Source organism: Lygodium microphyllum, chromosome 11, assembly GCF_053477565.2.
Source record: "Lygodium microphyllum isolate KBCC chromosome 11, Lygodium_microphyllum_v1.1.10, whole genome shotgun sequence".
Lineage (NCBI taxonomy): Eukaryota > Viridiplantae > Streptophyta > Polypodiopsida > Schizaeales > Lygodiaceae > Lygodium > Lygodium microphyllum.
In genome coordinates this window covers 122,372,187-122,396,790 of record NC_141145.1, presented here as the reverse complement: position 1 = coordinate 122,396,790, position 24,604 = coordinate 122,372,187, and the positions used below count along the sequence as shown (strand labels likewise).

At 41.9% G+C, this 24,604-nt stretch overlaps 1 protein-coding gene across 3 annotated transcripts in view; it reads right to left on the bottom strand.

The window, feature by feature from the left end:
* Positions 1 to 23,628, bottom strand: part of LOC148029318 (uncharacterized) — a 71,784-nt gene extending 48,156 nt beyond the window's left edge. Inside the window, exons 1-4 of one of the 3 annotated variants that reach the window (XM_087688093.1) lie at positions 23,375 to 23,628; positions 6,226 to 6,302; positions 6,027 to 6,134; positions 5,715 to 5,816 (exon numbers count right to left, since the gene is read on the bottom strand). In XM_087688093.1, coding sequence (XP_087544219.1) covers positions 5,715 to 5,816; positions 6,027 to 6,134; positions 6,226 to 6,302; positions 23,375 to 23,459 — 372 coding nt within the window. In that variant the 5' untranslated portion in view covers positions 23,460 to 23,628. The remainder of the gene's footprint in view (positions 1 to 5,714; positions 5,817 to 6,026; positions 6,135 to 6,225; positions 6,303 to 23,374) is intronic. The other 2 variants (XM_087688095.1, XM_087688094.1) reach the window with 2 other exon arrangements.
* Positions 23,629 to 24,604: the final 976 nt, after the last annotated feature.

The window sequence follows — 24,604 nt, the reverse complement described above, 5'->3', positions numbered from 1 at the left end:
GAGAGGGCAATAGTGCAAGAGGCAGGGGTGGGCGCGAGACTACTGGGTGGGATAGATTGTAGAGGGCAAGGTGGGGAAAAGGGTGGGGAATGTTGGGGGGGGGGGGGGGGGGGGGGGGGGACGGGGGGACACAGAGAGAGAGTGTATGTGTGTGTGTGTGTGTGTGTGTGCGCGTGCGTGTGCATGTGTCGATTCACTCCACCAATTCATCATGACACTTCATTGTTTTTGGCTAACCTCAACCATTATGCTTGAAACATGTGCCTTGCTTGGAGAAGGGTTGTGGTGGACCCATCAGTTTGAAACAATGCCTTGAAGCCTTTTAATGTAAAGGTCGTGATTGGAATTTGAAAAAAAGAACGTGTAATATATATTAACTAAAACATGAGATATTTACATCAGCTAAATGAAATATTTACATCAACCAAACATTGGCTATGGTTCATATCCAAGATATGTTCCTACATTTTCTTAGCTAAGGCCTTAAAGGTAGCTGTATAAAGATTGTTTCTTCCTACCTAACTCTCTTAAAGCTAGCATAATATTCTACTTGCAAACAACACTGTCTAAGCCACTAAACTTGCTACATCTGCCAAAGGCTTTGTTGTTTCTAAGCTGCAAGATATACTTAATAACCACTACTCTAAAAACATTCCATGGTTCCAACGAACCCTTATTGAGTTTGCCCAAATCACCAAATAAAACAATCCTGGCACTGATTTCTCCATGAAAGCCTGCTTCTTCAACCCATCTTCTCACATTTCTCCAAAGTTGGCGACCCTCCAAGAAACCTTGTGGTTGGAAATTTTGAAGTGCCTAAGCATGGACTAAATGAATGTTTACCTCTAATTTCACTCTCCAATCTTTAATTTCAACCCATTTACAAAATACATTATCTTCAACATAACTGGGGCTATCTCACCTTCTAACAATGTTAAACTCCATCGATTCCACAATCTTTCAAACTCCCTAGCAAAATCCTCAACACACTGATCATCTTTTTTAACACAAGTTTCTATTTTTGCACATATCTCACATTGACTTTCTCTTTTTTTAAACCTAGATAGAAATGCATTTTTAATGGTCTCATAGTCCAAATTTTGTCTCCTAAATTTCAAGCTTCTCTCAAAGTCAAGCAACCAATTTCGTGCTTGAAAAAAAAGACTAAATTATGTTTAGAAAAAGCATCCATTCTTGCCTGTAGGCATGAGAATAGTGGCTGATGCTAGATTCACATAGGGCTTGGCAGCATGATCGCCCTAAAGAGTCTATGTGCACAAATTCATCGCCAAGAGTTGAGGACAAGAGTATGTCTTTTTGAGATGCCAGTCACACTAACCATGGAGCATGGTTATCTATTTTCGGTGGACTTGTTCTCATGATGCATGAATAGGATTGAGACACTAACTAAATAGGTGCTAGGAACAAATCATTTGTATTACTTTATTGTATGCAAGTAGAGCTAGTTGTTGTTCACATCATAGAGACAGGAAATAGTTAGAACGATCCCTTGGGATGCCAAATGCCATTCTTGCTTGAAATGTGTCAAGAATCGCATCCCCATTGGGCGGGATGTTCATTGTTCCATTTCTAACAAGAAACTGCATTCCATGATGTGTTTCCTATCAGGAACGTGGACAAGGAACGCCATGTGACACTCCACTTACTGGAGTTGCGTGCCTCTTCCTGCTCTTGCCTATCGCTCGAATCTCGCTTGCTGTCCGATTGCTCCCGCTCTCGTCTGCACGCACTCGTTGTTGAGCTAAAAGTGCATTAGCTCGACTTAAACAGCCCCAAAACACGCTCTTGCCTATCGCTTGAATCTCGCTTGTTGTCCGATTGCTCCCGCTCTCATTTGCATGTACCCGTTGTTGAGCTAAAAGTGCATTAGCTCGACTTAAACAGCCCCAAAATATGCTTAATTAATGAAGAAAACATCTTATTTAAAAAGAAATGCGATCCTAGAGATACTATGTTCCACATGCAAAACCCTAATTTGGGTGCCCATACTTTCTAGAAATATGCATGTAAGCCACCACTCTCCCTCAATCTCGTTTTTGCAGGTTTTCAGGAGCCATATCTCTACTGCCCACACCCCGTTCGTGGAGGACATCGTGGTCAGAGCTTCCAACAGCCACCTGCTACTATCTAGCGACTGATTCTAGCCTTCCTCGCATGTTTGCAGTTGTTGCCAGGTTCCAAGAGCTATCGTCTATAGTTGGGTGTTGTCACCTACACTTGCTTGTTGTTGCCATCAGCTGGCAGCTATCGCCATGATCTCTCTCCTTTGAATGTTACGTTTGTAGTTTCTGGCGGCCGCATTGACACTCTTTTATCTATGTTTGCACCTAGCAGCTATCGTGCAGATTTTCTCTCTCCTTTGGTACCTGCGTTTTTAATATTTCTCTCTCTCGTATTGCCATCTGCATCAGATCTAGCCTTCTTTGGTTGCATTTGTTGGTGTTCAACACTTGGAGGCTGCCTTTGCTGCGATTTGGGATCCATTCGGAGTATGAGACACTCTACAACTCAAAACCTCTGCCTTGATCCTAGAGATTCTAGAGATACGAGAGTTTAAGGTTTAGTATTCAATGCATAGTGTGTTTGCGGCATGAGCATTGTATATTCATTATTCATTCACTTTATTATTTATTGTATTCATTGTCTCTGAGCTACCCTAACTCTAATCGTAATTGTGTTCCAATTTGTGCTTCGTCGTACGATTGGTTTTGTGTTTTTTGCATCTAGAATATTTCTTCACATGGTATCAGAGCTAGATACTCTCTGAGAAACCATGGCCTTTGATCGAAAGGCTCATTTGCGAAAGCAAGAACAATAGAAGGGTCAAATTACTTCGAATACATATACAATGCCGCTTCAATCTCCATAGCCAAACATGGACAAAAACGATCAAAAGTGGGCCTCCCAGCTTGCTACTACCCAATCTAACATGGGCAAAGAATCATCGAACTACCATTGAGTATGATTTCATCCTTATGCATAGGGCTCAGCAGGAGATTGAAGGTAAGCTTGAGTTTTCTCCTTTAGATTAGGTACACACAACTAATAATCTTCCCGCATCTTCGGAATCTCCACTACGGACCTGCTATCCACAAATGGAACTTGGCTCAGATCACACATCACTTCCACAATACTTTTTTTCTCCAATGCTAAGTACAAACCCTATTATTTTAGATTCTATGCCAATTGATTTTGTATTTTTTGTTGTATTGGGAGATGCTTATTAAGAAAGGACACTGCAAAACAAGCTTTGGTTTGTGAGTAATGAGGAAGACAAGTATTTCTTCATGAACTCAAAACTAGGTAAGAAGCTAAAAGAAGAACTTGTAAGTATTCCTACTCTAATGCATTTAATGGACAAAAGGAATGCACAATGTTTCCCACAACAACATCCATCACAAATCCATTTGGGCTCCCACTTATCGATCCCTCATCTTCCATTGTACCTTCCTTTCTGCTTCCATTAAGTGCACCACATTATCCACCACTACACACCACATTGGGGGATTCTGCACATTTAGGCATAGCCTTTAGAATCTCTACATATCCGTTTCTGGGTGGTATACCTATGACGGAGACTTGACCTCCCATACATACTTTTGGACTATCCCTCTAAGAGTGCATCCCAGAGATTCACGAGTGGACCATCCAATCATTTTGTAGTGCCCTAGCCAACATTTGGATAGGCTATCGTGTCTTAATGCCTCCACCTATATCAATTGTTGAGCTAAAATATGAATTACTTGCTGATTAGCCTCTTAAACAGCCCCAAAACACTAAAAATGCTCTTTTAGAGTAAAACCCTAAAACAGGGAGCGGTTCGAGAGAGTTCACTGGAAACCCTAAAATAGGGAGCGGTTCGAGAAAGTTTAGTGGAAACCCTAATTTTTGGGGCGCCCTTCCACATCTATAAATAGACAGGCTGCCCCCATTCAGCCATCATCCTTGTTTGCAGGTTACACCAGCCCACACACCCTCTGCTACTGTTGGCGCCCAGTTTTCAGCCGGCAGCCCACCTCCATCTACTGTCCAGTCATCATCGACTGCAGCCACATCATCTTCAGCCTGTCCATTGCTGTAGGCGACAGCTCTCAGCTGCTGGTGACTGCTCCAAACTGTCCCAGACTGCTGTTCAGCCTGCTGTCCATCATCTCCAGGGTTAGCCAGCCTGCATTCTCAGCATTGCAGGCCCTGACACTCTCAAACACTGTTTCAGCCTACTGTTTACAGCAGACTGTGCACAGTTTCCAGCCCCCGATCGGTGGTACACTGCTGCGTTTACCAATTTCCCGCCTCCAGACTGCTGCGTTTTGGTGACCTGCCTGCTGCCATTCACTATTCAGCACTCCTACACTCCGACTGGTGGTCACAGACTTGGGATCAGTCTTCGGTGGACGTCACACTCCGACATTACTCTGCCCTTGAGCACACTGTACACTCTTACATTCATTTACAGTATTTATTCACTTCAGAGTTGTGTTCTCTCTCTCCCTTTTTCTGTTTGTGTTTGAATTTTTGTGTTTGAGTTTTGAGTTTTGCGTTTTGCGTTTAGGGTTTGAGTTTTGCCCTCTTGTGTCTGTGTCTGTGTCTTTGTGTTTCTGTCGTGGTCGTACACTCTGTGTGTCCTCAGTGCAAACCCTAGCAGTCTTCTTAACATCAACGGTATCATATGGACCTATCTTCGTTTTGGTATCTTCGCAACAATCAGCACTCATTGGACATCAACAGCCTATTTCTGCCTATCCATCTTTATCCCCTCCTACTTCTTATCCACCACCATCATCTTATCCTATCTATCCATCTCCCAGATACCTCATGGTTCTAGTTCCTCGTCCACCAAGTATGCATTAAATGACAAGACTCGTTTCAATGGGTCAAACTACGCCACTTGGTCAAATTTAATGAGGTGTGTCTTAGACTCTCAAAACCTATTGAATAAAACAATGTAATGGCTGCAAGAAATCATAAGCATGAGGATGTTATACAAGTGATTCCTTTGCAGCGGTGTTCAACAGCTTGTAATCCGCAGAGTCTCCACTTCCCATTCTAATTGGGAATGATCAAAATATCCCAGTTTTCCACGAGGTAAATGAACTCAGTCACTAGAAACTCCTATTCTTTTAGGAATATCACTTGCACTAGCTTTCTCAGCCTTTAAGCAACTGTTTTAGCTCCACATTTGCAGGGGGGCACCCCCATCTACAAGTGCAGAATGTGGATGATAGTGGCCAGGTCAAACAAAATGAGTAAAGTTGGTCAGTACCCCGAAAAGGATCCTAAAGTCTAAGAACTAGCACCCTACAGGCACCTTGTTGAGTAGCATTTAAGCTCTAAATAATAATTGTATAAATATAGCCCTAACAGGGTGAGAGAAGCATGGAGGCATGGAGGTGGAAGATGGGGAGTATGGCTGCTGAGAGGAGGGCAGGAGAACAAGGAGGTAACAGGAAGGGCAGGGAAGGAGATAGCAGTGGGAACATGCAAGCACAGGTTCAGGAAGCTCAGTTCCCAATCATGATTCTTGAAACACTAAACTTAAAAGCTGGTGTACGTACACATTTAAAGTCAACTAGTAAAAAGGAAGCCCTACCTCAAAAGAAATAAACTGAAGATTCAAGCATTGACATGTTTCTTCTTGGTCAAAATGAAATTCTAGTTGCAAGTCTAATTAAAAAGACTTAGTGTGGGCACACCTGAGACATGATAGATTTCCCAGTGTATCCTTCAATCACAATGCCAGCTGTAAGCCCTACCATTGCCCAACCACCATTGATCGCTTCTATTTCCCGTCGTCTCTGTTGAAAACTCCATGTTAAATGACACATCCTTTACAAGTAATATCAATCAGGTGAGGTCTTGTTTACTCACTATGCTGGATTGATACATTCATTCAGCATAAAGTGATAAAGCAGACAAGTTGTGGGTATAAGGTGTACATCATTCAATATCACTTGAATACAAAAGCATCTGAACTTCTTCCCTGAAGAATATAGAAGCTTGACTACCTTAAATTTAGCTTTGGCCTCTCGCTGACGCATTTGTTCAGCAGCAAGACGCTTTGCTTCAGTGGGATCTACCATCGCAACATCCTTTGATCCTGATCTTGCACCTTTCTGCAAGCAGGCATGTTAGATACAAAGGGCCCCCAGCCCTGGTAAAGATTTAATAATCAATGGTTAACAAAAGATCTAAATTACCATGTACCTGTGCAAAAACTTGAATTCTCTGCCTCCCCAATTGTTTGACAGTAGTTGGTAGCAAGATAGGAAAGCCTCTCTTTCCTGAATAGCAGGTGATCAATTGTCATTTTGTGGTTACTCTTGGGAAAAAAATCCCCAAGGCAATCTCAAAACGAAAGCATGTTGTATATTCTCGACCTTTTATTTTAAAATAAAAATCCTTGTATCTAAATACCAAATACAGACTTCAAAAGGTACTGCTACAACACCACTCAAACTCAATTAGACTAGAGCAATAAGATGAGATTAGAACGGGAACAGAGAAGCCTGCGGTATTCCCTCAGCTACTCATTCAAAAATGCTGCAAGCACACAAGGTGAGGATGTTAGAATAAATACTTTGAAGGTTTAAATTATCCTGCAGGGAGATGCTAGCAGGGGGACCCACATCTATTGGCCTTTGCTATAGAGCATGCGGCCATCATTCTCACAGGTCATGGCTGCAAGTCACTTTACAGTCACTGCTCTACATCAGCATAGAATGCCACTTTAAGGCAGACAGACTTGGACATAAACAGTTGTGACAAGCCTCTTTCCGGCTCAGAGGGTGCTTGACTATGTTTTCAGTCAAGCAGGTAAGCAAAAGGAACCATGAGCTTATTTAATATACATGTGCAGCAGCTCTGTTTCACATAGGCAGAGATGGCTTATGGACTTGGAAGTTGGCTCCTTTCGTAAACATTGATGTGATTTTTGGTATGCTCTAGATGTTTCAACCTTGTTGGGTCATTGGGTCATGACCAAAAACTCATAGTGCAATTCATTAACTAGAATGCTGGCCTCAGACAATGCACACAATGTTAGAATTGGTCAATTACAGGCAGTGCCCAATGTTTTAGTGTGTGGTGTGGACATAACTAAGTTAATCAATTGTCTCACTACTTCTAGAGTTAGTTTAACTCCAGTTGAGTTAGGAATAGGTCTAACCTACTTAAGACCTATTGTACGTTCATTCTATCATTCTAGTACTTGCATCTTTGGAGTGTTGAACTGTTGCCAACTCTTGCTCATTGTCTTGTGTTCACTCTCTCTTCCTCCACTTTCAACACTTGAGATCAGAGCTAGACACGTGGGTTCCGTCTTGCCACTGCTCAACAGGTGGCACCTACGAGAAGTCCACTTTGCTGACAAAGGAAGAGGAGCTACTGCTGTTTTTAGCCAGCACACAGTCCTGTACACAGTCTTGCACACAGCCCTGCACATGCAGCCTCCCTTAGCCCTGCTTGTGATATTCTCAGCCCTGCCCACCATTTTTTGCAGATTGGGGGGGAAGGGGGGGTGGGGGGTGGGGATGCAAAAACCCCCAATTTTTGAATTTAGAAGTTTTCAAAAATTTGCGCAATTTCCGGTCCATCTTGCCCATCTCTACCATTTTCAGTTGTACAAAAATACTCAAAGACCCTAAAAGAGCAAAACCCCTAATTTTAGAATTTGGGGCTTTTTGAAAATTTACACAATTTCTCATCCATCTTGCTTGTCGCATCCCCAATTTCAAAGAAATTCTCAATTTCTCACAGTCAATGCCAAGAAATTTAGGGTTTTCAACCAACATGCCCAATTTTTGAAATTTCTTGAAATTTCCACGATAAATTTGGGGCTTTTGTGATCTTTGATTTGGCATACATCCCAAGGTGCATGAAGTTGATGGTTGCAATCAATCCACATCCCAAGGCGACATTTCATCAAATTGTAAGACTATAAGTATAAAATTTCTTCAAGGAAATTTGGGGCTTTTACATTTCACACGTCTGCAGGCAGCAAACAAGTGCGAATACAGCATTTATTTACTGATTGATACAGATTGAACCCGGAAATTTGTGCAAATTTGGGGATTCACAACATTAAATTGCTGAAACTAACTTTTTTTAGCACACATTTCAAGGTACAGCAATGTATTGCTATTCTGAGCAGTATTGGCACACTTTAGGAAGCATTTCAGGCAGATTTTGCTTTGAGATAGTTCTGGGATAGTTTTGTGATTGCATTATCAATCCCATGTTGGTATTCCAGTACTCGTGTGAGTACATTTTGCACTTCAGCTTGGAAGTATTTGGTTGCAATTTGTGCATTTGATTGAAGCAACGGGTCAATAAGGTCACTGTGATCATACCAACATTTTGGGTGTCCTTACTCAAGCAGACAAATTGGATGGCACCAATTACACCTTGTGGAGTTTCATGGTGCACAATCTATTGGTTGCTAAGGGTCTTTGGGATTTTGTGACCAGTGATTCAGCTAGACCAAGAGGGTTTTCTCCTCAAATGCCTCAAAGAGGGACTAGAGAACAGTAAGCTAGCCCTAGTATTGCCTACATTCCTCCTACAGAAGAACAAAGGAAATGGGACTCCAAAGATACACACGCCTTGTCTTTCATTGCTCTATCAGTTAAGAGAGCAATAATACCTCATACTCAGTCGGTCTTATAAGATCTCGAAGGTAGCATGGGATATCCTTGAATAAATGTTTGCAACTAGAAATGAGACCATAATCTCTTACTTGAGAAGAGAATTGGCGAATGCACACATGGATCAGGGTAATGGCACGACAAATCACCTTACCTACATTCAAGATTTGAGAGAGCAGCTGCTAAATATTAATGAGGTAATACCCAATGAAGAGATGGTTAAACATCACACTAAACTCTCTTCCAAAGTCTTAGCTCAATTTCCATACTTCACTGAATTTGTCCTTGAGGGGGGCACAACATCCCCTCACATTCGTGGACTTAGCTGGCCTCTTGTTGCAAGAGGAGTAGACTCGAAAGAACATGGCTATGAGATCAGGTGATGTAGCTATGCTTTCAAACTATTAAAACAAAGGCAAAGGCAAGCAACAAGTGAAAAATCAGCCCAAGGCTGATATGGCACAACCATTTGGCAAGGCTGCCCAAGACTTGGACAAAGGAAAAAGAAGGGTAAATGCCACTACTGCAAGAAGCCCTGCCATTACATAGATGAATGCACAAAAAGGCTAGCAAAGGAGAAAAACGACTCTGGCTTGGATGTCCATAAAACATCAACCACTCCGTCTTTGGATGGTGATGCTACAGTCAACTTGGTTGAGAGGGATTATGCATTTCTCACTTGCAGTTATGACACATCTATGGCTAATTCAACATTTAATTTTGCTGAAACACGGCATACATGATATTTTGATAGTGGAGCATCCAGGCACAGCACTTCTTGAAAGTGTTGTTCACATCCATGCAATCAAACCCTGCGGGGAAGAGAGTTCCTTATGTGAATAGCTCTGGCTATGATGTTTGTGGCATTAGTACAATTGTGATCACTACTACATTTTAGCTCATGGATGTATTAGTTGTGCCTACAATTACTAAAAACCTTCTTTTGGTTTCAGCTTTTCATAGGAAAGACTTTCAGGTCCTCTTGCAAGATAACAAATGCATTGTCAAAGATACAGAGCTTGCTTACACTCTTCATTTTTGTACAAAGCTCTCTTTTTGTTAGATACTTATGGGAAGAGATCTCATCATGCTCTAACAATCAATACATTTACTCCTACCATGCAAAATGCGGAGCTATGGTATGCTCGATATGGGTGCGTGGGTTTTGGTAGTCTCATGACTCTTCAGAGCTATCAAACGGTTAATCCTTTGCCTACTTTGGATACTCCACCTCCCCATGCTTGTCAGGGTAGCATTCTTGGCAAAATGCATAGGTTTGCCTTTAAGAAGGATAGTGCAGCGTGTACTATCCGAAAATTACAGCTTATACACCATGATGTATCTGGTCCCATGTGGACTCATGCTCTTGGGGGTCATCTTTATTTCATCACATTTATCAATAACTACTCTAGGTACACTTGGCTCTATGGTTTGAAGGCCAAATCGAATACATTTATTTACTCTCTTCACCATCATGTATAGACAGCTTTAAGCTTGGCTCCATAGGAGTATATATAGGTTTGCAATCTTGCATATTAACCCTATGTAACAGCTTATCCACATACTATGACTGTGGCATGATGATACCATGCTGATTTTGGGTGAACTGAATCCCCAAATAATAGTGTAGACAGACCATGTCTGACATAGCAAATGCATGTTTTAATTCAACCTTAAAATTTGCAAATTTTCTCTATGTAGATTCAATGAGCAACATGTCATCTACATAAAGAATGATAATCAACAAGTCCAAATATGCATCAATTTCTTAGTACCATACATGAGAAGCCTATTTAAGACATAAACAGCTTTACGTAGCTTGTATACCATATGCTCTTTCCCTTTAATTACAAACCTTGGAGGTCGTGACACATAAACATCCTCATGAAAATCCCCATTCAAGAATGTTGTCTTTATGTCCAACTAATGCTTTCCAACCATAATTTGCACCCATCGCAATCACACATCTCACCGTACTCATACGAGATGTAAGAGCAAAAGTTTCTTCATAATCTATGCCCTTCTTCTGCACATAGTCTTTTGCTACCAACCATGCTTGGTACCTGTCAATTGTACCATCAACCTTACATTTGAGTTTAAAAACCCACGTAGTGCCAATGGCCTTCTTGCCAAGTGGTAAATCCATAAGATCCCATGTAGAGTTAGTGGCAATGGAGTCTAAGTCCTCCTGCATGGCTTGCATCCAATGTACATCTTGCTAAGCTTCATCCAACAAGATAGGCTCGTCATCATCCAACAGTGAGACTAGGGTGACTTCTTTTGGTACTAGGCAACCTCCATTGTAGGCCCACGTTAAGGTAGATTTGCATTTATTGCAGGGACTCAATTTTCGGGTACTTTTGGTCCTTTACCAACCCTTGGATTGGCTGTGTTTCTAGGTTGAAGCCTTGTTTTCCTCTGCATTTATTGCTCCCTCTCTCTGCCCAGTATCATGTGTTCCCTTCAACATCAAATACTCCCTGTCTACTTTGCCCCAATCAGTCTTTTTTTGTATCGTGGGCTGAGCCCCGATAATCCCAAGGATACCTCTTATTGGCCTTCTTTATTCTAGTGGCAACATCTTCTTTTATTTTCTTGCAGGTATTTCTTGAAGGACAGAGACTTATATGCTATGGGGGATTGTGTGGTTTGGGATCATTCTAACAAACCATCATCTTATCTCTCTTTCCCGTTATAATCTTCCGAGGCTTCTAGTCCCTGATTAGCATTGATGATATCTTTTTGATTTGATGGCTGCTTTTTCCACTGTTTTTGTCCTTCATTTGGGGCTGAATACTCCTCATCATCAACTACTCTCTTCTTATCATTCTTTTGGAATGATTTGTTGCCATTGTGCTCCATTTCCCATGTCTCAGCATGGTCAATGAATTCCCTAAGACTAGAACAATGATAATGATTAAGAGCAGTACGAAGTTTAAAATGCAAACCTCCTTGAAACTTCCTAAGCTTTTCCGAACTACTGATCTTCTTGAAATGTTGGACCTTCAAAAGTAGCTCCCAAAATCTCTTGGTATAGTCATCAAGTGACTCATTTTTCCTTTGCCAAAGCCGATCCCATTCCATTTTTACATCTCTTTTGAAATGAATAGGAAGAAATTGGCTTTGTATCATGCGAACAAAGGACTGCCATGATTTTGGGGCAGCATGATCATATTCCAACCCCGTCCACCAGGTATGGGCTAAGTCGGTCAAATGTAAAGCTGCAAACTTAATCTTTTCTTTTTCTTTATACTTGTCACGACAATACAAAATTTGAAATTGACGAATAAACTTCAGAAGAAGATCAGGATTTCGGGAACCATCATACATACTGAACTTGATCTTTTTTTCAAGTTGAGATAGTGACATAGTCTTCTTCTTCTTCTTATGCTTTCGTCCATGCCCGGATCTTGAGGTTGAAGATGATGAAGTGCTTGATGGGGATGAAGATGGAGACGAGGGTGAAGAATGTTGACGCCTTTGACGATGATGAGGTCTTCCACGAGAAGGGTGTGACTCTTCGTCACTAGAAGAGGGTCCATTAGAGTAGATGCCAGATGACTTTGAAGAAGAGGATGAGCTTCGACGCGATCTCTTTCTTTGTCTTGAAGTAGAATGGGACTGGCCCTTAGAAGTAGTTGGACTTCTTGATCGGCTCCTTTCATTGGTATGGCTTTGTCTCCTTGAAGCAGATGGACTTCTTTCCTTGAATTCTTTGGGATTCTCAACTTTTTCTAGTTTGAGAAGTTGCTCACGAATTTGCTGATTCTCCTCTCTAAGACTTTGAATGGCTTGAAGGATAGCACTCGACTGATCCATTGAGACTCTAAGAAAAATATGCTCAAGCACTCAATGCAAGGGCTGAAAACAAACAAACTTATAATTGTAAGCACTACCAGTGTTGGGGTGAGGACCGAGCCAAAGCTCTGATACCACTGTAAACGCCCCGAACAACGTAGTATGCTTAACAATTATGATATTCGATTATTTCTTGTTGCTAAAAAGGAAGAAAGAGCTCGAGAAAGAGGTGCTGTAATGAATTTACAGGCTTGCTGTCCTGTAAAACAGCAGTGATAGAAGAGGGAACATGGAGGAATTTGATAATGGAGAAGTGGGGGATGATGATGGGGATGGATGGGGCCAGTTTCTTGCTATCTATGGGTGCTATACATGAGTTTACAACAAAGAAAAATTATGCTGAATGAAGAAAAACGAGCTCTTATTTATAGGAGAGGGAATAGCTAGTACAAAAGGGGAAAGTGGAGTAGCACAAGACAAGTGTCCAGCCACATGTCATGAGATGTAACAAGTGGTGGGACACTTGGAAACTTGTGTGACAAGTGTCTTGACACTTGTCTCTTCTCTATGGCCTTCCTTTTTGGGCTGAATACTGTCAAGAATAGAAACAACCAAATTTAGTAAGCACAGTCAGAGTACAGAATTTACTATTTTAAAAATGACATCCCTATTTTTTTAGGACTAGCATTTTTAGGCTAATTCGAGGCTCCTAAAATTTAGGGATCTCCCAAAATTTAGGGACCTCCCAATATGGGTGTCATATGAAAGCTTTTTCCGTGTACATCGCAAAAACGGTATGAGAATCTTCATGTGACTTTCCTATGCAAAGAAATGTGCATTTCAAGCTTTCAGTCCACATATGTACATTGTACAAGCATTTCATGATCATGCCATCTTGTTGATTGTAACTGTCTGTTCTGGCGGATCTAGCCCACACTTCAAGGCATCAATCCTTTTTGTGTGCGAGTCTAACCCTGATATGCGTGAGTTCTGGTCACAGGCGCCCAATCGGGCCATATAGGTGGAAGTGTGAACTATCTTTTCTCTAACCCACCACGTGGGTCCACCATAACCTGTGACCACTCATCAATGGCCAGCTCCAATGCACTTTTCTTTATATCTAATTAGTGCAAAGGAAACAAATTTAATAAATCATTATATAGACAAATTAATGAAAAAGGATACAAATTCTGTTTCTATAGAGTTGTGACATAAGCGATCCATAAAAGTCTAAGAACCCGTTAGTATTCTAAACGCAATTTCACCCTGACATTTCATGCCGTCTCCAAACATAAACATTGGCTATCATAGAATAAGACAACCTATTTGTGGTATGCAAGATCAAGACCTATCTTCCGCGTGGAATGCAAGATAGATGGCAAGTCCTCTATGCTTCGATGTAGTTGCATCCTATGAATGGAAACTAACATTTCATGTATTTATTTTAATCACGGAAGTAAACCATAAATTATAGTTAACAAATCATGCACTAAACTAAGTGAAAGTCTATCATTTTATGTGATCATTTCATGTGGCGGGATGAAATCAATAGTTCTTCCCTAGACCAAGAAGAACTTAGTGCCGCGAGACGGGGTCTGGAGTTATGCTAATTCCCGCATTGACTATACCCAGTGCTCCATTAATGGCCGCAATTCCAATGGCTCCAATTTCACCATGAATTCCATCTGTACTTGTCTCTTGAGCAACTATGGTAGCTCCCGCGGTCTTCACTCCTTCGCGACGCTTGGGAGCCATGGTAAGTAGCTAGCCAAAAATTGCGGATATGATATCAAGAGGGTAAGGTGATGATGATAGTTAAGAGGGAGGATAACAAAATCTAACTCTATCCCTGTCCCTTATCTCTCTCTTTCTCACTATCAATTCACTCTCCCTATCTCTCACCTTCTCCCTTTATTTCTGTCTATTTGTTTTTCTTAACCTTTCTCTCTCAGCCTATATTCTCTCTATTTATCTCCCCTAGACTCTCCTCCTCTTCTCTCTCACCCTTCTTCTTCTCCTTCTCTTCCTTCTCCTTCTTCTTCTACCCTTCTCTCTTCTCTCCCTCTTCTCTCTCTTCCTCCCTTCTTCTTTTCTTCTCTTCTTCTCTCTCTCCCTCTCTCTTCTCTCTCTTCTCCTTCTTCCTCTCCCTCCTCTTCTCCTTCTTCTTCTCTTCTCTCCCTTCTCTCCCTCTTCTCTCTTTCCTCCCTCTTCTCTTCCCCTTCTTTTCTTCACCTTCCCTTCTTCTCTCCCTCTTCTCTCTCCTCCTCTTCTCCTTCTTCTTCTCCTCTTCTCTCTCTCCCTCTTCTTCCTCTCCTTTCTCTCCTCCTTCACCTTCTCACTGGTCACGGCGGGGGTTTCGTTGCAGTCGACGAAGGGGGGGGGGGGGGGGGGGGGGGGGGAGGGGGAGACGTCACGGGGGGGGGGCAGGGGGTGGCGCCTGCTCACGACTGAGGGGAGGGGAGCTTGCCCTCTCTGCGGAATCCGGACCACCAAGGGGGCGCAGCTGCTGCGGCCGCTGTGTCAAACGGGGGAGGGGACGCACTACTACGTCAATCCGAGGGGGGGGCCGCTCTGTAGGTGGCGGGTGCTGGAGGGGGGGGCGCCGCCTAACAGTCCAAAGGAGGGGTATGCTTCTCCTTTTTCCTCGACAAGCCCCCATTGGGGCTTTATAGAGGTGGTGTGGGGGAGAGGCAACGTCCTCCCGCCACCTGGGGGGCTGCATGCCCCCCTCTCCTTACCACTTCCACTCTCTCTCTCTCTCTCCGCCATGCAGTCGGCAGGGGGGGGGGAGGGGGGGTAAAAAAATTTGTCCTGGGGGGGGATTCCTATGGGGAGCGCGGGGACCTTACAACTGTCTCATCTTCTGAGCAGCCTTGGCTCTTTGATAGTGGTGCATTGAGTCCTATGACTCCTCAAGGTGATTTGTTATAGGATCTCCGTTTGTCAGAGGGTATTGTCACTGCTGGTGACAATTCTTTGGTGCCTATTAGTGGTGTTGGCACCTTGTCTCTATTGTCTAATCCTCCATGGAGCTCCGTTTCTAAGGCCCTATCTATTCTAGACTTGGGCTTCTCTGTTCTCAATTCATGGTCTTTCTAGTCTCGGGATCCATGTTGTCTAAACCGAGCACGCCATCTTTGTTGAGGATTCTTCTTCTACACGAGACACTTTTGTGACAGGTTGGCCGAAGAGTGAGTTATCTATGCTTCATTCTCCTTCCATTGGGCATGGCCCTCCAAGGCAACTTTCTATAGCCGCACCTGTTCTCAATTGTGCACCACTTTTCCCATAGGTTCCATCCCATCCCCCACCATCTCCTCTGGTGGTTCTCTCGTATCTCCCATCCCTTTTAGAGGGGGATGATATTGGAGATGCGGCTGTGGATTTCTTGGCCCTTTGTGTTTTAGAGGGGACTTCCTAGGATCGTGAGGAGTTGCTTCAGGGTTTCCAGTCTACTTTGGGTTTTTCTTTTATGCGGCTACCTCTTTTCTTCGTCATCGAGCCACCATTCCCTATCGCTTGGCCCTTGGTCCTTGGTGTTTCTATGCATCTATGGCGCCACTATCGTCTCATAGTTGGGTTAGAGGCTTGGTTACCCATTGTAAGTGCAGGGAAGAACGTGAGAATGACAATACTTTGAACTTAACCAACTCCATCAATTATTACCATGAAAAATTAGAGAGAGAGAGAGAGAGGAGTCGACACCACGTTGAGAGGAGAATGGGCCCCTCCTCTTCAGGAATTTATTGAAACAAAACCATGGGAACCAAGTGCATGAACCATATACAAAAGGGTTGATTTATTGTAATTCTGAAAACTAGGGTTTTGAAACCCTAATTTCTGCAAACTCTAGGCAGTAAGTTGATTCTCTTCTTTAGTGCTTCAATTAGATCAAGCTAAGTAGAAAGTGTTTCTTGGATGAGAGAGAGATAGGAGAGTATAAAGCATGTGATGGAAATTTCAGCACAAGAGCTTCTTTCAAATGAAGAGAGAGTCCTCCAATATATAGGTATGGGGCTTGGATACTCAAAAGTGGAAAGTAGAGGCTACAAATGTCAAGTATTTACTCAAAATGACAAGTGTAGGAACACTTGTCAGCAAGTTTACCTTCCACAAGTTTTCCAAGTTTACAGTTCATCACATAGCGCATTCTAAGCCGCATAGTTGGCAAGAGGCTCTTCAGTACCCCCATGGTGAGAGGCCATGGAGAATGAGCTAGAGAGTATTAACCAAAATGAGACTTGGACTTTGATAAATCATCCGAGTCACAAGAAAGTCATCAAGACAAAGTGGATATTTAGAACCAAGGTAAAGGCAAAAGAAACTTTAGACAAGTACAAGGTTCACCTTGTCGTGCAAGGATTTCGACAAAAGCAAAGCATTGATTATGAAGAAACCTTTGCTCCTACTACGCAATTGACATCATTCCGTTAGTTCATTGCACTAGTTGCTCACCACGGTTAGCCAATCTATCAAATGAATATCAAAAGTGCATTTCCTAACGATTATCTAGAGGAGGAAAAGTATGTGGAGCAGCCACCCGGATTTTCTTCTACTAACCGGAAAGATAAGGTCTTTCACTTGCGGAAAGCTCTTTATGGACTAAAACAAGCACCATGGTCTTGGTTCTAGAGGATGCTAAGTTTCTTTGAACTCAAGGATACCATTTTACCCCTTATGACCCACACTTATATGTTCGTATCACCTCCGAGGGGGTTAGCTATATCCTGCTATACATAGACGATCTACTCATCATCACTGGTTCAAATTTTGCTATCATATCAAAAATAAAGACTATGCTCTCTACTATGTTTGAGATGAGTGGCTTTTTTCTTTTGATGGTGATAGGGTGTTGTTAACAGTTTCTTACTTTAGACATTATGCATATTGAACTTTGTATCTTCATCCACATCATCAAGATAACCATGATTGTAAAAGGGCGCTTGGTCGAGTGAACAATTCCCCTACGAGGGCACTATCCAAGTGGCATCATTGCATCGCATTTTGCATGAGCCTCCAAGATGTCAAACAATAGCAAACATAGCAAGGGATAATGTTGAATCACGCACAAAGGAGAGAGAAAACTGCAAAATGCAGATTGTTGACGATGGTGACAGTTAAGGCGATAGCTGAATGGATCAAACACAACAATCTAAGGGTGGAAAAGTGCAAGGCAGTAATAGTTTTGGCCAAACACAGCCAACAAATGATCGTCGAGGTGTGAATGCAGCCTTAAAAACTGCCACCATCTACAACCGTAGCCTCTAGAGGGCTGGTGACAGCAAAAAGGAGCAGCAATAGGTGGTGCAGACTATGCAGTGAAGGCTGGAAACCGGTACCCGATGGATATAGACAATGTTGGGCAGCCCAAGATGTCCTCTGCAAAAGGGGTGTGGGCAGCGACGCTAGAGCGTCTGAAGACTTGTAAAAACGAGATTGGCTCAATGGGAGGGCAAGCTGTCTATTTATAGAAAGTTTGAGACCTCGCAATTTAGGGTTTACATGTGGGACACTGAAACTCTCTTGAACCGCTCCCGATTTAAAAGAATGGTTAAAATTCATTAATTAGCTTGAGTTTTCGGGCTGCTTAATCAAAGCTAATGGTAATTTAGTTCAATAACATTGGGATCAAACTAGCAATTTTCTCTCTCCTTTGGCAAACTCTCAGCAGTCTACAACAGACTGGAGGTAAAAGGCACTACATTTGCTATCGAAAACCCTAATTTCTATAATAAATAGGGTTTCTCAACCACCTCAAGAAGCATGCCCATTAATTGGAAGCAGGGATTAGAGTAGGTACTCGATTTGAAGAAATTACAGCAGACCTGAAGGGGATTGCACATCCACATTGAGATTGGCCTGCATGTAGGTATTCTCAATTCTACTTGTGCCCAGTTTGTGTCAAAATCAAGAGGCAAATTGAATTCTGATATTGTTGGTCATTTGTGACGGCCAAGAACTCCAAATTTGTAGAGATATCAGCCTACATCTCAATATACTATACATTTGTGCAATACAAGTTAAGGAAAACCGTAAGGGGCACAAGTCTTGGGGCCAATCAGATATCAGCTTTCCAAGTTCTAAGTGGTAAAGTATTTATTTCAGATTTGTGCATTCAATGCTTTATGCAATTGCTGTTAAATCAGGTTAATTACAACCCTATCCAAGAAGGAAGGCTTGTTTCACAACCCAATCATGTTTTAATGGGTTGAGAGAGAGAGAGAGAGAGAGAGAGAGGCATTTAGCAAGGTACGTATTGCCATCTCTCTCTCTCTCTCTCTCTCTCTCTCTCTCTCTCTCTCAGTCACGGGTAATTGTATAAACTACAAAGAATGTACAAGAGTCACATATGACTACTAAGTATCACAAACATAACAACATGGTACGGGTAGAATAGGACCTTGGAATGCCAGAACAAATTCCCTAATGATCAAGGACGAGAAATGTGTTCCACTGGGCTAGAACGTTCCATGTCAGCCATTCCACAACTTTCCACACTTGGAACGTTCCAAGCCTCCCATTCCATGTTGGGAACAACCATTCCAAACATTCCATGTCAGTCATTCCACAACGTTCTAGGCTTGGAGCGTTCCAAGCCTTCCATTACATTACATGTTGGGAATGGCCACTCCAACTTTTCTCTTTCCTTTTTTAATATAGAGGGAGACTTTGTTTATTTGTTTACTCTCTTTTCCTTTTTTTTAGTTTGGCGGGGGGGATGGATGATGATGATGTAGGGTGTTTTTTGGTGGGTGGAATATGATGTATGATGTATCTTTTTTATGTACTAGAGTCTAGTATGATGTATCTTTTGATAATTTATTGAGTACTCATTGCTCAATACATTAGTCTAGCCTTAGTATTCAATTGAAGTTATAACTTCTAAGTCTTGAGTCTTGACTCTCGGCTTTATTTTTGTATGTACTATTGGCCTTGCCACTTGGGGCTTGCTCTTTCATGATGCTTTGATATTTTCCTCAACCTTCAAATGTTTATAAATTATGGCTCTTGGGTCTTTTAAAGTTTCAGCTTTAATCATTAGAGTTTTAACTTTTTTTGGTTGTGTGCAGTATGTACTCTAGTCTTATTTGTAGCATCAATTGACCTTAATATACCTAGCACCATTCATGTGATAGGATGTTTAAAGTGTGCTTTTAGAGTGTCTTTGAATACTTGTGAAGAAGTTTAATACAAAATTAATTTAAAAATACTAAATTTTATCTATCTTTAAATTCCCCATTCCCCTCATTCTCAAAATGGGGCCTCCTTGTTCCGATCACATTCCCTGTTCTCGTTACCATTTCCCATTCCCCATTCAATGTGGCTATGATCACAAAGTGACTAAAGAGATGGCAACGTACCAAGGAGCCGGATCATCCTTGGTAAGAAGGCCCGCATGATTGATGGTGCTACATTGCCACTCCGAAGAAGATCTCATGAGCAATCAATATGGCTAAAAGACGCCAAAATGGGAATAAAAAATGAGAACATTATGGAAAGTCCAATTATGCCAACATCCCCAAAAGCATAAATTTGTGGTTTCCAAAAACCCATCCCAAGGATGCATATAGCTTCAAACACTAAACGCCAAAATAAAAAGGAGAGACCATATAAGTTGAGCAATCATGCAAGCCAGAAATCTATGATGAGAGGTCTCCTCACTTGTACAAAAACAGCAAGAACCACTGGAATGGTGTGTCTCAAGAGGGTCACAACAAGTGAAAGACCACGCACCAACATTCTGCAAATTGAAGCTTTGCATTTAAAAGACATTGTATTGAGCCATCCCACCATCACACTAAATTCCCACCAAGCTTTGCCCTTGCGGAGACCCCATAAAGAATTGCCCTTATCCATTAACCATGCATGACCCTTGATAAGCAAATGATATATTTGATTTGCAAATGCTCACTCTAAGTTCAATTGATTGTTAATTTTCCCATCATGCCAAGAGTGTCCCAAGTCAAGGGTAGGAAAGGGTTGCCAAACAAGCAATGAATCCAAAATTGTTGCCTAAAGACCTTGGTACCCTCTAGGCACATGAAAGTTCCTTCTTGCGGAATGGAATGACCACAAAGTAGTGCTTGAGGGCTCCAGCATATCAACAATAGAGACTAGGCTAAGTCTAGCCATCTTGTTCAACTAGAGGCGAGCTTCTTGTTTCACATCCCAAGAAACAATTCTAGAAGTAGCCAAAATTTCAATTGGTAAAGGAATTGGCTGATAGTCAATTTTCTAGGGGACACCGAGAGGAAAAAGCTAATACCATAGTCCCCTACATGTGTGGCCACAACGTCAATGAGATGTTCAAACTACAATAGCACAACAAAAGAAATCTGGCTAAAAAGAGAAGAGAGAAGACAATGGCTAGAGGATGTGAATGCGACAACTAAATCGGCAAAGGAGTCAAAAGAGCTAACTACTCGCAATAGAGAGGAGTGTAAGGCTAACCCTATAAATAGGGAGTAAAAGCTGAACAGAACAATTTTGTTAGCAATCACGTGTGTCATGCACAGTCATCTCCTACTTGTAAGCCTCAATCTAAGTCAGATAGGCAACTCTGTCACTCAGTCTATCATGTGTTTTGATGGAGGAGGCAGCCCTTTCTAGAGCATGCATTTCATTTTCAATAGGATTTAGGGGTGCTCACACAGGCTAGTCATTTTCCAGCTTGGTGCATCTCATTTTGAGTGAATCTGGACTAGATTTAGACTAGTCACAATGGGGCAACCAGCATTTATGATGGCGATCAGCATTTTCCTAATTATTTAATCCATGTTGATCAGTCAGCCAGCATTTTTGGCTCCTACTAGAGCATGAAAGCCAGACTTGGCACTTTTTGGCTATTTATAACTGTCCTCCACACTTGGCTGGTCATTCACAGGTTTTCGTTTCCAAGTTTCAGCACACTTCGACGTGTATGAGAAAATAGAAGCAGAAAATGCAGCCATTTTGACCTCATCTAAAGGTGTAAGAGGCAAATCCAAGGCTTTAAGGCTATGCTAGGCAAGCTTTAAGCAGTCAAAATGCAGCTATTCTAGGACAAAAACAGATTTCTAAGACAGCATGCAGAAAATGCGCCAGTTTTGACCTCATCCGAAGGTATTGGAGGCAAATACAGAGCAAAAGGCTGAAGACTTTAAGGCTCAGCTGAGCAAGTTGTAAGTAGTCAAAATACTGTTGTCTGAGGACAAGAACAGCTGTCTGAGGCTATGTAACTTGACAAGTGGGTACAGCCAAAAAAGCATCAATTTGCAAAAAGTGTGCTACTTGAAAATGGTAAATTCTGGCTCCTGGGCTATCCCTGTTGTTGGAAGGGCAGGCAACTTAGAGAATCAACAAATCAACCTGTGTAGAGTCGGATAGACACCAAAAGAGTGGTAGGGCTGTGAAATGTGAAAGTCTGGCCAAATCTAGTGCCAAAACTGCAAACCTAGCTCGCTTTCCATGTGGCCAAGGATCACAAACTGATTAAGAAGTTAGAATGGGTGTATGGCAGGCACACACATTACAGATTGAGAAAGTACCATGTCAGAGGAGAACTATAAAAGACTCTAACCATCTGTAGAAACAATCTATCTCCATCAAATTCCTCCACAAAAGAGGGGGAGTGGCTCTCCAAGTGGCCTTGCATGGGAAAGGCTATGACACACTTGAGTATATTGTAGCCCCCTCATAATGAAAAGGATATCACTATGTCATCCAAAGCACAGGCAGCAAGGCTAGTGAGTTTGAAACATAAAGTGCCTAGAGCCATAACATCATAGAAGGAGTAGAATAATGTGTATGCCACATACTAGAATTGTGTAGTTGGCACTAAGAGTGATCCAACCTACCTCTACCACAAATGTCTTACAGTAAATCCCTATGGTAGGCATAATAGTAGGAGGACCACCATTGCACAGCCAAGGGTTTGGCCTTAGAGTAGCCAAAACCAACTCTTCTTTTTTGCAAACTAATCCAAGGACTCTATCACATCCTTGGACATCCAAATGGGCACCAATATTGGTCACAGTGGACATTAAGCCTAGATTGCTGATCACATGATAATTTGCACAATAGGGCCTTGAGTCCCACAAATAGGACTTGGCTGCCCTAACCCTAAAGTGCCCGTGGTTCTTCACACCAATTCACTTTAGCGACTGATGTAAACAACACTACTAATGCTCATCCGGATGTCTAAGGACGAAACAAACTCGATCTTCTCCTCCTCCTTCCAATTCTTACCGTCACCTACAGATGCTCATGCAAATCCCTTAGTGGGATCCAATTTACTCATGAGGTCTCTTCTATCTTCCGAGCTCTCTTTGCATTGAGAGCTACTTCTTGCATTATATCAGGGTGTCTAATTCATCCGAATAGATGTTGCTGTGATATGATCCCAATCTACTTGCAATGGAGACAATGTATCTGCATGATTACAATATTTAAGCGTAGGCTGTAGTTGTTGGTTAAAGAAGGACCAGAAAATGCGCTGGGCTTTTCTATTTCTCCGAAATGCACAATGATTTGTCATAAATCACATGTTGAATGGCCTGCTATAGCAATGCAGGCATAATTTATAGGAGCCATTTCTCCTGCAAAGACCCAATATATGCGTTTTCAACATTTGAAAATGAACCGCCGCATTGACCAACAGAGGACTCAAATCAGAACATTCTGATGCTATCATCTCTTAGGTTACCAAATTTGTTTAGTTACTCTGATGGTAGCTTATTGCTAGGATTAATTCTGCATATTCTCGGTTTCCCGTTTCGTTGTTTGGCCGTGCTGTGAGTTTCTATGAATGGTGTAATATCAAAGGATGGGATAGTTTACTGAGAATGAAAACGATTCCAAGCGATACCAGGGGGAAATGGAAATGGAGGACCACTGCAATTAAGGAATTTCTTGTAGGAGTAACTTTTGCTCACCTCTGAACGAACCCAAGCAGATACCATTCTTGCAAGAGACCAGCGATGGCGAGCAAGCATGAGCAGCAGAAGCAGCAGCCACCATATTCAGCTCCTTCGCTTTGGGTTAGTGGATAAGCCCGTTAGGTGTCATGGGCCCTGCACTAAGCATAGCGTGGTGATGCTTTGCTGCTGCGAGACCGGAATTCATCTATAATTGTGCTTGAGAGTGTAAACGTTTGGATGGCTCCCTCTACTCATCTCTAACCTCTTCTTTAGGTGCGAGATAGAATTGAGTTTAACATTTGATAAGGTAAAAGGAACTTATCTTACACCTCTATTGGTAAAGGCCTACCTATGGGATAACTTTGACATGGTAAAGGAACTTATATTACACCTCAATTGGTAAAGGCCTACCTATGGGTTAACTTTGACATGGTAAAGGAACCAATAAGCAAACTCATGCACCCTTAAGAGGCAACTCCACTTTGATGTATTTTCCTATGATTGAGGTGTAAAGCAATCAAAGCATAGGTGAATTTGAATAGCACAGTAATAAACAAGGAACCCTAAAAGGCAAGAGAAAGCAAACAAACTAAGAGGCTTTTAAAGTAGTTAATGTAAACATTTTCTAAGACACATGAAGCAAGAGGAAATGTGACTAAGTGAAGGACAATCACAATGGAGGAGGAGCTCTAAGACATGCAATTCCTACACTTTGAACACAACACACGCAGAGATGGCCTTCTTCCCTCAAAAACATCCACTTATTCATGCATAATACAAAAAGTTGCCCTTCACTTGCCTTTCCCAACAAGAAAATAAATGATTACACCATCAATCGAACACAAAACAATAGAAGTTATGCATGGGGAGACATAGGAACAAGCACATATTTGCACCTTCCTTCCTACCAGTTTTAATGTGCACAATGAGAGAGCACCATATATGATTACCTTTCTTGTGCATACACAAGATGAAACCATTTATAGATTTCTTCAAGTTCAGAGTGAGAGCAGATACAAGAGGATCATGCAAATCTATTGCATCCACATTCAATGCCAATTAGGTGTGGAAGGAATTCTTTGAATCCACATGCATGTGTCTATTCTCAATATCATTTTTTACATAGGTGTGCAAGATAAGGTTTTACATTGGATAAGAATCTCATATCAATATGTCTCATCTACATTTGTGAATGTATGTGTGTTTATAAAGACAAGTCCATGTATGGTTACATTTGCATATGTG